The following is a 12,361-nucleotide window of genomic DNA, read 5'->3' as shown; positions in this document are numbered from 1 at the left end:
CTTTAGATCAATTATAGTGTACTACAAAGCATAGTGAAGTAGAACTTCATCCAAAAAACCATTCTTATTCAAAGAGAAAAACAGATAGATATTTTTTGTTACCTAAATATTAATATTGTCCAATTGACAGTAATCACAACTGTAAGCCATGCATTCGGACTTAGGTAAGAGCTAATAATTGTTGAAACTTATCGTGTAGTAGGCACTTTCTGCATTCCATATATCAATTCATTTAATTCTCACAACACATTCATGAGGCGGGCACTATTATTATCTCTTATTTTGTAGATCATAAAGGGACCCAAAACTGTGTGACTTGGTTACATACTCGGTAAGGGACACACCTAGGCTTTGAATCCTGGCAGGTTATTCCAGAGTGCATGGTGTTAGCCATAATCCACACCTCTTGTTATATAGATCCTTAATTGCATGTTTCCTACCTCCCATTCTCCACTTCCCATAACATGACTTCTGCTAAATAATTAAAAAGGAAATGGAAGAATTAATCAATGAAGAAAAGAGTATATGGCAGGGGGAAGAGAGAGAGAGAGAAAGGACCAATGGGAGATCCAATGGGTACTCCTTTGTCAAAGAATCACAGTGGTTGCTTCAAGGCCGTGGGTGACTTCTTTGGCAGTTGCTCTTGCCTTGGCCCCCTGGCCTCTTACCCACTGAGGAGGGTACGAAAGGCTCACCATCTTGTCTATCGTGGGAGTCTGGGGGCAGAGAGAGACCCACACACTCCAAGTCTGGCTAAATGAGTACACGTCACCAGTCCCAACTCAAAGACAGGAAGGGACAGAAGAGCACAGAGTGTGGTTTATGAACACACTTCCATCAAATCTCAAGGGAGTGCAACATAGTCTGATGCATCTTTATTCTTCATAACAACTTAACCTTTGAATCTATGTGGTGTTAATACTGACATTTCTGCCTTCTTATAGTTCTTTTGCTTGGCTTTTTTTTTATTCATTTACTTTCAAACTATTTGTGTCTTTATATTTAAAATGGAACTTTTTTAGACAGTATATATTTGGATCTACTTTGTTCTATCCATTCTGAGTCTCTGCCTTTTAATTAGAGTGCTTATTCCATTAAAATTTAATGTACTTATTGATATGGTTGAATTTGGTCCTACCATTTCATTACATTTTTTCTATTTGCTCCTCTGTTTTTATTTCTCTGTTTCTCTTTTCCTGCCCTTTTGGGGATTCAATATCTTTTAGAATACCATTGTAATTTTTATTTACTTTTTAACTTAACATTTTTATTCACTTTGATTTTTACTCTAAGAATTATAATGTATATTCTTCAATTTTTACAGTCTGTTTATTGTTGACATTGCACCACTTTCCCCTGAAAATGTAGGTTTACAACCTAATAGGTCCATATCCATTCCCCCATTCTTTGTGCTACACATGTCATACTTGTTATCTCTGCAATGTGTTTTAAACTCCATATGAAACTTTATGTCGCCCTATAGCTTGAGGAATGTAGGAACTGGTCCTAAGGGGTAGATAACTCCATGGACTCACATAGTTCTGGGGATGGGCTGAGGTAGAAGGTTGTGGGAGTGTTGGATTTTAGAATAAGAATACAGCATAAAAATCATGTTGAGTGAACATTTCCTATGGAAATATATTGAATTACACATGAATTATGTTGCATGTAGCTTGGATAATACAGCCCTGGGAGAACACTCAGATGCAAAAGAAGAGAGTCTAAGCAGACCCCTGGGAACTCTAAAATCAGTAAGTCCAACGAAGGAAGAGAACCCAGTAGTGAAGCTAAGAAAGCATGTCCTGTGTTGTAGGGGAAGCCAGGATGGTGCAGTAACAGATGCCAGGAGAAAAAGTGTTGTGAGAAGAAGAGTCTACTGAATGTCTCGGAATGTTCAAATGTGAGAACAGAAATGAAACCATTGAATTAGAAACATGGAGGTTATTGCTTTACCAAGAATGATCTTCAAGAGTGGGTTCACAAAAGCATGCAAAGCAAATCAGTGGAGAGCAGGACTATAAGAAATTCACAGTAAGGTTTTCTGTGCACAGAATAAGGGGTACAGTGCCTGAAGGGATGTGACGACAAGGTTTATCTGTTTATGACAGGAGATACTAGACTTAGTGATCTTTGTCAAAGGTAAAGAAAAAACTACCTCCACAAGGAATATTTAGAGATATGTAGGGTTACTTTTTGGTTGCCACAATCACCAGAAAGTGTTCCTGGTGTCTATTTGACTGTGGCTGGAACTACATGTTCTGCAGGGCATAGGACATTTTTCTCTTGAGGAAGACTTGTTTTGCTCCCAAAGCACTGAGCCTACTTTTATACAGATCACAATGGTCTATCTTGGGCTCTGTTTTTATTTGATTTTCTCAGCACAGAAATCTGGGCCTCACATGATGTTCCCTGCCAGCTAAAACCACTTGTTCACCATGCCTCTGACAAATCTGGAATGCTCTTTGATTTGTCCACTTTAGATCACCCCTTCCAAGATCTCCAGGAAGTCAATCACTGTGACCAAGGGAAAGCCAGGCACTGACTGGTTTATGCCTATCCTTGAGCCAATCACTGTGACGGAGGATGAGAGAAACATAAGCACCCATCACCCAATGACTCCTTCCCCTTTTTCTTCTTAGTTACTTCCTTATCCTCTGGATCTTCTGAACATTGGTTAGGGATGGCATCAAAATGAGTGTAGATGTGTCTCATTATCTTTTCCTTAACAGTGCATTATGGTGTTTATTAATAATATACATTATTCATAATGTTAATTGATATAGTATTTATTTCTGATGCTATTATAGGTGTCATTGAAACAATTCATTCCCAAACTTTTAATTTATAATGAGATCTTAGAAAAGGACATATGCTAAATTCTTTATCATGGTCTCTTTGACCCTGGCAGTTTTCTGTCCGTCATGAAGAGGAGCAGAAACCAGAAAAATACCCCTACTCCATTTAACGTATCTTCGTTACAATATAAAGAATCGATGCTACTTTAATTAGCACTACCTCCTCTAGAAGAGTAAAATTAGGGAACAGTTTTGGAGTACAAGCTTGCCCTGTGGAAAGAGTACAGGATGTGTACCAAGGACTCTGCCCAGAATTTCCTAATGCATCCACAATTGCAACAAATCTTTCATAATGAACATTTAAGACTGTGTAGATTATCTTCATTTAGCAGATGAGGAAGCTGAGAGAAGGTGACCAGGTAACTTGTCCTAAGTCATAATATTAGCAAGTGTCACAACCAGGATTCTGGTTTTTCCTTTCCTGGCCCTAAAGATATTCTTCCTGTAGCTTTTCAAGAAGTAGCAGAGAGACAGGGTTGGATGTGTTCCTCCTCTCCTCTCCTTTGGGAATCTTGGGGTTCCAGGACCAGGACAGAAGGGTCATGACACATTTCTCACATGTGCTAGAAGAAGATGGTGACCCACCACAAATCACACTACTGCCATTAAGCCCTAACCATTTTCTTCTTAATGGCACTTGATTATTGATGACTGGGTCGCTTTAAAGTGTTCTTTTCCATGACAATATTTTAGTTTGCTTAATACCTGCAGTGCATTTGGTCAGTCTTTCCATTGTAAATTTGTCCTCTATATCTGAACTGCTGCTCAAAAATACTCATTTCTAAAGTATTGACATGATTTAACCAAATTGAATGTAAGCTCAGAAACTATAATTTATCTACTTATACAGAATAAGAAAAAGGCCTTGGGGCATCTGGCTGGCTCATTCGCTTGAGCATGCTACTCTTGATCTCAGGGTCCTAAATTCAAGACCCGGGCTGGGTATGGAGTCTACTTAAAAAAAAAAAAAGAAAGGAAGAAAGAAAGAAAGAAAGAAAGAAAGAAAGAAAGAAAGAAAAGTGAATTTAGCTCTTCTAGTTAAGAATAAAAAAAAAGCCTTTAGGGGCACCTGAGTGGCCCTGCTTCAGATTCTGTCTCCCTCGGTCTCTGCCCCTCCCCCACTGGCTTTCTGTCTGTTTCTCAAAAATAAATAAATGTAAAAAACAAAAATGGTTTTAAAGCCTTTGGACACTAATGATTTGAGTTGTGGTACAGAATTATCTAGTATGTTTTTTTACAGCTTTTTTGCCCTTTAGTTTTGCTTGTTTGTTTGTTGTGTAATTCTTGTTTTTAAGATGGAATGCCCATGATCAGAACCCATGGAGAAAAATCACCAACTCAGGGTATCCTGGAATTTTTATTCCTTTTTTTTTTTTTTTTTTTTCATTTTAGGAGCTTTTGTGTAGTCCCCAGTTGCTTCTTCCCATATCCTCCCATGGTCTTCGGCTTAAAAAAAAAAAAAAAAAAGTCTATTCAAACTCCTGTAAAATCATGTTTGGAGCTGGGACCGTACCTTTTGTCCCTTATTGCCCCACACCTGTCTCCTATCTTTTCTGATGAATTGGTTGCCTTATGGTCCCTGATCTGAGGATGCGGTGAATACACCTCCAGGCCTCCCAAGACATTTTATTTCCCCTCCTCTGCTTCAGCCGTGTCACATGACGTGTACTTAAAAGTTTATCAAAAGCTCCTTTTCCTCTAATTTTTTTTTCATCATTTTTTTTTTTTATTAGGAAGACTTTTGTCACTTCTAGTCCATACTTTTTCTAAATAGTTTTCAGTACCAGGTAAAATATGTCAGGTTTTTGTTCTTGTGTGTCATGTACAGCACCTGCTCTCGTTTTGGTGTCATTTTTATCTTATTGTGTCTTATAACGTTGTTCTTTATTCTTGGCTCTTAGCTCTTCATGGGAGCCTTTATTTTTTAATCGCATTTTCTACTGCTAACATGTATAGGGAATACCTGAATTAGGTTATAAAGCCTCTTTGCTGTTGTTGTTTGTCTTTTTTGTCATAAGGAGAAGGAATGTGGACTTTTCTTCTGAGAATATTTTAGGCAGCCTGTTATAGTAGAAATGGAATGGGGTTTAGAATTTGATTGAACTGAATTTGAGTTGTGATTCCATTACAAAGCAGCCGATGTCCTTAGAAAAGTGATTACAATTCTCTAGGACTCCATTTACTATTCTATTAGATAAGGATAATAATACTGACCTTACCAGATCATTGGAAAGCTTAAAAATAGCCTATATAAGGTACAGCTTCTGCCACATAGTACGTGTTCGATTATTATTGGCATTGTAATTATCATTTTATTTTAATTATTATTAGTTGGGCCATCTCATATTTGAATTGGGAGCTAGTAAGTGCTAATGGTACATTTGAAGGAGATACAGCAGAAAAGAAGCTATAGTGGCTGTCCTTAGCCTTAAGGTGTTTATAATCTTTTAGAGAAGGTGAAATATATACCAAAAACACATAAGACATACAAACATTCATTATTTTTGAAGGTAATTATGTAACAGTGGTAAACACTATCAACATTACTTAACACATCACAGGACACCCTCCATGGTTTACTTATTGTGATGATTAGGGAACTGAGAGTTAAAGCTATAGGGGTAATGTGTTCTCCGCATATGCTAAGCTGGTAAGAGAACTAATAGGGGTCCTTCGGACTCTGGAGGGTGTCCTTATAACCTCGGTGCTCTGCGCCTTCCATGAGAGAATGTAGAATAGTGTAAGATGTATGTGGTAAATCCACTGGAGCCTGGAAGAGGTGGCTCTGTCTTGACTGGGCTGATAGTGAGAGTCCTCTTGGAAGAGGAATGTTTGAGGCAGATCACGTGGTGACCCAGCTTTGATCAGGCAGGGGTGAAGAAGGGATTGGCAGGAATAAAGGCAAGGCATGGGTGCAGAAGTTTTCTGGAGCATTCAGTTTAGCAGTGTGCTTGTGGGGATTAATGGAGAAGCTGCTGGGATATAGGTTTGTGTCAAATAAGAGGGACCTTGGATTTTTCTCCCTGGCAGTGGGAGACTTTAAAGGATTCAAGTCAGAGCTCTGGACTGATAAGCCTCACTTAATGCAATGGGGCAACACTTGAAGAAAGGCTTACTTTACAGAATGGTTCGGGACATTTTGGAAGTGAAGAGAGGGCAGCGAGACTCCAGTTGGGAAGCTAGTGCTAGAATCTAGAGAAGATTGACTGAGAGTAGTGACAGAAAGCATGGACAGGAAAGGACATGTGTGGGTGACATTGATGAGGTCAGGATGGCAGTAGACAGTGACGAGAGGGCATGCAGAGACAGCAGGTCCCAGCCTTGGTTGTGAGGGGGTAGAGGCTCTCATACGAAAGATGGTCTCGGGGCACCTGGGTGGCTCCATTGATTAAGCATCTGACTCTTGATTTTGGCTCAGGTCATGATCTCACAGATCATGGGTTCAAGCCCTGTGTCGAGCTCCACACTAACAGTGTGGAGCCTGCTTGGGATTCTCTCTCCTTCTCTCTCTGCCCTCTTCCTCTCTTCCCCCACACCTCAAAAAAAGTAAATAAACTTAAAAAAAAAATAGATGGTCTCTGGGGCGCCTGGGTGGCGCAGTCGGTTGAGCGTCCGACTTCAGCCAGGTCACGATCTCGCGGTCCGTGAGTTCGAGCCCCGCGTCAGGCTCTGGGCTGATGGCTCGGAGCCTGGAGCCTGTTTCCGATTCTGTGTCTCCCTCTCTCTCTGCCCCTCCCCCGTTCATGCTCTGTCTCTCTCTGTCCCAAAAATAAATAAAAAATGTTGAAAAAAAAATTAAAAAAAAAAAAAATAGATGGTCTCAGTAGTTTCAAAAGAAAAGGGAAGTATCTCCATAAGATCCAGTGGAACCTTTTGAAAGGGACCTCAATGCCAAGGACTCCTAGACACAGCCTCGGGTGGGCCTTCACTCTAGTCTGTAACATGGCTTGAATTATTTCCATTGCTATATTGTGAGTGCTAACATAACACTTCTGGTGCTCATGAAGGGGGGCACCGGGGAGGGAATGCATGTTCGTACATGCTGTCAGAGCTGAATCTCTTCCATAAACTCTTGGGAATCTCACAATTCCTATCTAGCAAGTGTTCTGTGTGAGTCCTTTGTTTCCCAGGATGGCTGTCAAAGGGAGCATGTGAGTGTGTTTGAGGGTCACTGACTAATATATGAAAGGGAAATCCCACAGGGAAGCTCCATTTTTCTTCAGGTGTTGCCCCATTGCATTAAGGTTTCTGTTCTAAGTGAAAGAAAATGTATGCCATTCCTCGAAGGGGCGGGTGAGAGAGAACTCAGTTCAGAAATGTTGCTGTTGCCATGTCAGAGCTTTGAGTAATGTTCACTTCTCCCCCCCGCCCCCCTCCATGTCTTGGTCAGTGTTTGTCAGGTTCAACTCCAGCCATGGTTTCCCAGTGGAGGTCGATTCTGACACCAGCATCTTCCAGCTCAAGGAGGTGGTTGCTAAGCGACAGGGGGTTCCAGCTGACCAGTTGCGTGTGATTTTCGCCGGGAAGGAGCTTAGGGATGACTTGACTGTGCAGGTGAGTTTCCCTTGCTGGTTGTTTCTGGGATGCAGCCAGCCCCATGGCTAATGCCGCTTTCTCTGCCAAGCTGACATTCATGCCTGAGATCTAATAGAATAAATAGTGCCTGGGGATTCCTTGAACTTTACTCCACACCGCTTCATTAATTCTGACCTTCTTAATTATGCATTAAAACAGCAAGCAGGAAGGATTGAAAGAACGACAGTGAGTGAGCGAGCGAGAGAGAACACACAGCCTGGGCTTAGCGAATAAATGTTTACTGACTACGGGAGCAGGAAGGCACAATTTCTGTGTCTGTTCAATTTCTACCTTACTTATTCCATTTGAATCTTAATGAAGAAGGATTCGAATAAATTGTTCCCAATCAGGCTGCTCAGTCAGTGCGCTGCAAGGGATTTGTAACCCAATTGTGACCCCTGGAGGATAGTCACAAGTCTGCGGCTGTGGCTCCCCGAGGAGGCTTGGGGCTCAGGGCCCCCATTCGCAACGGGGTTCCCCGGCCCATCAAAATCTGTTTCCATGCTGGTGGTGCAGGAAGACAGAAGCATAGCAAAAGTCCACCTTCGTGTTTAATTTCTCTAAGCGTCAGTAAAATGTTCCCGAGAATAGGGCGCTGACAGCCAGTGAGCAGTGAGTGGGTCTCCTCTCCTGGAGCCACACTGCTCCCAGTACTCTTAAAGCCTCCTATCCTTTCACCTGGGTGTTTCATTCACCCAGGCAATTTCTGTAGGAGGAAGGGGAGAAGTGGTTAAAGCACGTGATGAACAGTGCCCTCATCTAGAAGTGGGTTGGGGAAGCCAGCAAATAGGGTTCAACACGGGATTGAAATCATTCTTTGTGAAAGCATGGAGTAGCACACGCCTTCTGTGGATGGTAGGGTCAAGCTGAAGGACCCCCCCCACACACACACACATTTCTCCCCTGTCTTCACCAGCACAGATGAATGGCACTCATGTTTACAGCTTTCTGGGGGGCGCTGCTGTGCCTGTTGACCTGGAGCCCCTCTGGCAATGACATCCTCTCTTTGCTGTCTTCTGCTAATTATATTTACTGTCTCTGGGTGTAATGCTCTCGGAATTTGGGCATACAAAAGGAGCCATAGAAATGCAAATCACTCTCCTCCAGCTCCGGTGCCTCTTTGCTGATGGCTGGAGGCACCTGCTCTTTGTGCATAAACTGCTGTGCTTGGCTTTCTGCAGTTTGTTTTTATAAGGGAAGTGCCTGTGCTTAAAAGTGTTTTGAGTTTTTTTTTTCTTATTTCAGTCAACTAAAAAGCTTTTTACTGTACCTGCCAACCTCTAAATCCAAGAATGTTCCCTTCACAAATAAATGATCTTAAAACAGTTCCTTGAACCAAAATATTTTATGTTACCAGGAGTTTTGAAGTTTCAGGTGCTAAAGCTCTTCACCTCTACCGTTAGAGCTGATGGGTTAGACTAATTGCTACAGAGGATTCATTTTACAAACACATATATACACACTGATTGAGATTCTTTTCATTTTGACAAATACTTCCAATATCCTGGGTTTCTCAGGGGCTCACACACACACAAAAAAGCAAAACTCATCCCTGCTTTTGTGGTCACTGCTCTTTATTTGGTGGGGGGGGCTGTTGCTCAAAGCAACAGAAGTATCAGGTTGAACCCTATGGTGTATGTTAAAACTATCATCAGTTTCAGGGTTCAATGTAAGAACATCAAACATGAGCACTGCAACATGAAACCTGAAAGGTAAGTGATACAAAGATTTTAAAGGTAGAGAAAAACATCTGAGTGGAAGTCACCAAGAAAGACTTTGTGGATGAATTGAAACTCAAGTAAGATTCCATAGATGGGGCAGGAACATGGTGTGCTTGTGGGAAAACATGGGTTCCTGTTCTTCTAGAAGCTAGGAGAGATGTTGGAGATGGGCAGGAGGGAGTCTGGAGCTGTATTTTACAGAGCCTTGGCTGACGTGGCATTGAGGCTTCATGCTTGGAGAGCTAGGGCGAAATAGGGTGCTGTGGAGAGAAATGGGAGTCTGGAGATCCAGTCTGATTGTGGGAAGACTGAAGAACTTACCATAACCAGTGCTTGCTGGGGTAACTCTATGTGGAGATGTGTAGCAGGCGTTTGAGCACTTACCTGTGTTGCTTAGGGGTTCACTTTATTTAAGGGCCAGTTACATAGAGGTAAATATTACAGCTATTGGATTAGATGCAATTGCCAAGGGACAGAGGTCAGAGGTGTGAGCAAGTCTTTTAGGTAGCAAGGGGAGGAACCAGCGAAGGAGGCATCATCTATCCAACCGATGCTTTTGAGAATATTTGAAAAAAGGCCATTACTGGTAACAAAGTATATGCGCCCTGCACAGATGGTGGAGGATGAGAAGAAAACAGCCTTTGGACTTGGTGTCTCATAGTGGCGACTCCAGTCCAAGACCATGGCTGGTGAAAGCCAGATTGTCCGGGTTCAGCACGAGCTGGGGAGGTTGTCACGCACAAGCTCAGCTCCTCAGCGAGAGGAAGGAGAGGCAGAGAGTTCCTGGAGGAGCCGCGGGTCCTACACTGTGTTGCACGTTCGCTAGCCCTTGATTGTGTGCGTGACTGATGTCTTTTTTTTTTTTTTTAATTTTTTGAGTTTATTTATTTATGAGAGATAGAGACAGCGCAAGTGGGGGAGGGGTAGAGAGAGAGAGGGAGATATAGAATCCGAAGGAGGCTCTAGGCTCTGAGCTGTCAGCACAGAGCTGAACACAGGGCTTGAACTCACAAACCGTGAGATCATGACCTGAGCCGAAGTCGGACACTTAACCGACGGAGCCACCCAGGCGCTGCATGAGTGATTTCTATATAGTTGTGATCAGTGTGACATGCAATTTTGTATTCTTTTTCTTTTGCAATTTTATACTCTGATTATTTTTCACTTCATATTGTAAGCTTTTCCACGTTGTTATATAATCTTCATTTCTAAGTATATGGATTATACTCTGTGGACTGTTTATAACATGATATAACCCCTAAATATTTAGGGAATATCTAGTTTTAATATTGCAAATTAAGGCAAAACAATTTTTTAAGTGTATCTTACATGCTTAGAGAATGTGGCCTGTGTGTCACTTTGCTCTTTCGTAAAGCAGGAATAATACTAGTACTTGTCTGGTTAGAATTTTGTGAGGACTAAGTTGGTGAATTTATGTGACGCTGTTAGAACAGAGGAGGACATAGAGTAAATGCTATACAAATGCTAGCATTTATTAGCATCTTCCTTGTCATGATTGTCATCACCGTTATTAGGTGACAACTTCAGAATCCAAGACATCACCTTAAATAACACAAGACTACTTTCCGTCATGAATTATGATGAGTATGTCTGCAGTAAATTAAAGAGTTAAGGCATGGGGCTCCTGGGTGGCTCAGTTGGTTACGTATCTGACTCGGGCGCAAGTTGTGATCTCTCGGTTCGTGGGGTCAAGCCCTGTATGGGTCTCTGAGCTGGCAGTGCACACCTGCTTGAGATTCTCTCTTTCCCACCCCCCCTCTCCCTCTCTCTCTTTTCCTCCCCCAGTTGCACTCACTCTCTCTCTCTTTCAAAAATAAACATTAAAAATAATAAAGAGTTAAGGAATGACAATCAGATACATATTTGACTGAGGCACGTATGTCTGTATATAATTGTGTGTGTGTGCGCACGCTCGTGTGTGAATGTATATGCATGGAGTATTTATACATTTTAACTAAAATGTGTAATTTTAGTCCAATGGAATTTTAGTATACTTAAGTAAAAAGAACTCTGTGGAGTTGAGAAATTTTTGTCCCTTACATGTACAAGTTTTACTTAGCGTAAGAATAGTAGAATTTGAACTTGGCAAGCCGGAAAAGACTTTATACTTCCTCTAAACAAATTTGGTAAAAATAGAAACCTGCAGCTATAGTGTCCAGTAAAGGTTCATCATGGTATTATTGCTTCTAAATTATATTTCTGTCAAGTGATTATCTGCGACGCACTGTGCTTGTTGAAAGCAAATCGAAAAGAGTTGTACCATTTTTCCTACTTCATAAACAATGTTTCTGTGCATGCTTTTATTATTTTTCTTATACGTACAAGCATGCAACATAAAAGTGTCTTTGACTTACTATTCACAATGGCTTGATATTTTTTTCTTTATAAAGAATTCTTGCCAGCTTTTGCAACAGAGTGTTCAGGGCCCAACCAAATGATGCATTTCCCCTTCTCCTATCCCCCAAATCTAAAACGCTACATGTCAAAAATCTCTGAAATCTCTTCTACATAATCTTGAATTTATTATTCTGAACTGTACATGGAAAGTGACATTCTAAACCAGTTGTGTATATCAAAACTTATGAACTTTGCAATTAGATTGTCCTACAATGACAAAGGACTTGAGAATTTGTCTAAGATTTTATTTGAGCAGAATTCATTGTATTCACAGGAGCTGTATTAATATTATTAATATCAGTGTAGGTTTATGACCCAGTGTATTAGAGTTCTCCAGAGAAACAGAACCAGTAGGATCAATCTATTGATCTGTCTAACCATCCATTCATCCATCCATCCAGATAGGATGTCTATCTAGATAGAATGGGCAGATCAATGGATAGATACGCAGATTATTACAAGGAACTGATTCACACAGGTATGAAGGCTGGCAAGTCCCAAGATGGGCAGTCAGCAACCTTAGTTCCAGTCTCAGTCTGAAGGATTGAAAACCAGGAGAGGGGAGGGTGTAGTTTCAGTCTGAAGGCTGACAGGTTGAGACCCAGGAAGAGCTGATATTTCAGGTCGAGTCCAAAGGCAGGGAAAACAAAACAAAACAACAAAAAAATTCCACAAAATCCCCAAACCCCAAAAGAGTGTCCTTGTTAAAGGGCCATTGGGAAGGAGAGATTCCCTCTTACTCTGGGAAAGTCCATCCTTCCCCACCCCCCAGGCCTTCACCTGATTGGATGA

General features: G+C 41.4%; 1 protein-coding gene across 1 annotated transcript in view; it reads left to right on the top strand.

Moving 5' to 3' along the window:
* Nucleotides 1-12,361, top strand: part of PRKN (parkin RBR E3 ubiquitin protein ligase) — a 1,335,825-nt gene that overhangs the window by 257,138 nt on the left and 1,066,326 nt on the right. The window contains exon 2 of the mRNA XM_049653164.1: nt 7,246-7,409. Within this exon, the coding sequence (XP_049509121.1) occupies nt 7,246-7,409 (164 nt within the window). The remainder of the gene's footprint in view (nt 1-7,245; nt 7,410-12,361) is intronic.

The sequence above is a fragment of the Panthera uncia genome (genome assembly GCF_023721935.1).
Source record: "Panthera uncia isolate 11264 chromosome B2 unlocalized genomic scaffold, Puncia_PCG_1.0 HiC_scaffold_24, whole genome shotgun sequence".
NCBI lineage: Eukaryota > Metazoa > Chordata > Mammalia > Carnivora > Felidae > Panthera > Panthera uncia.
The sequence above is the reverse complement of the archived record's forward strand: the minus strand, read 5'-3'. Positions and strand labels throughout refer to the sequence as shown.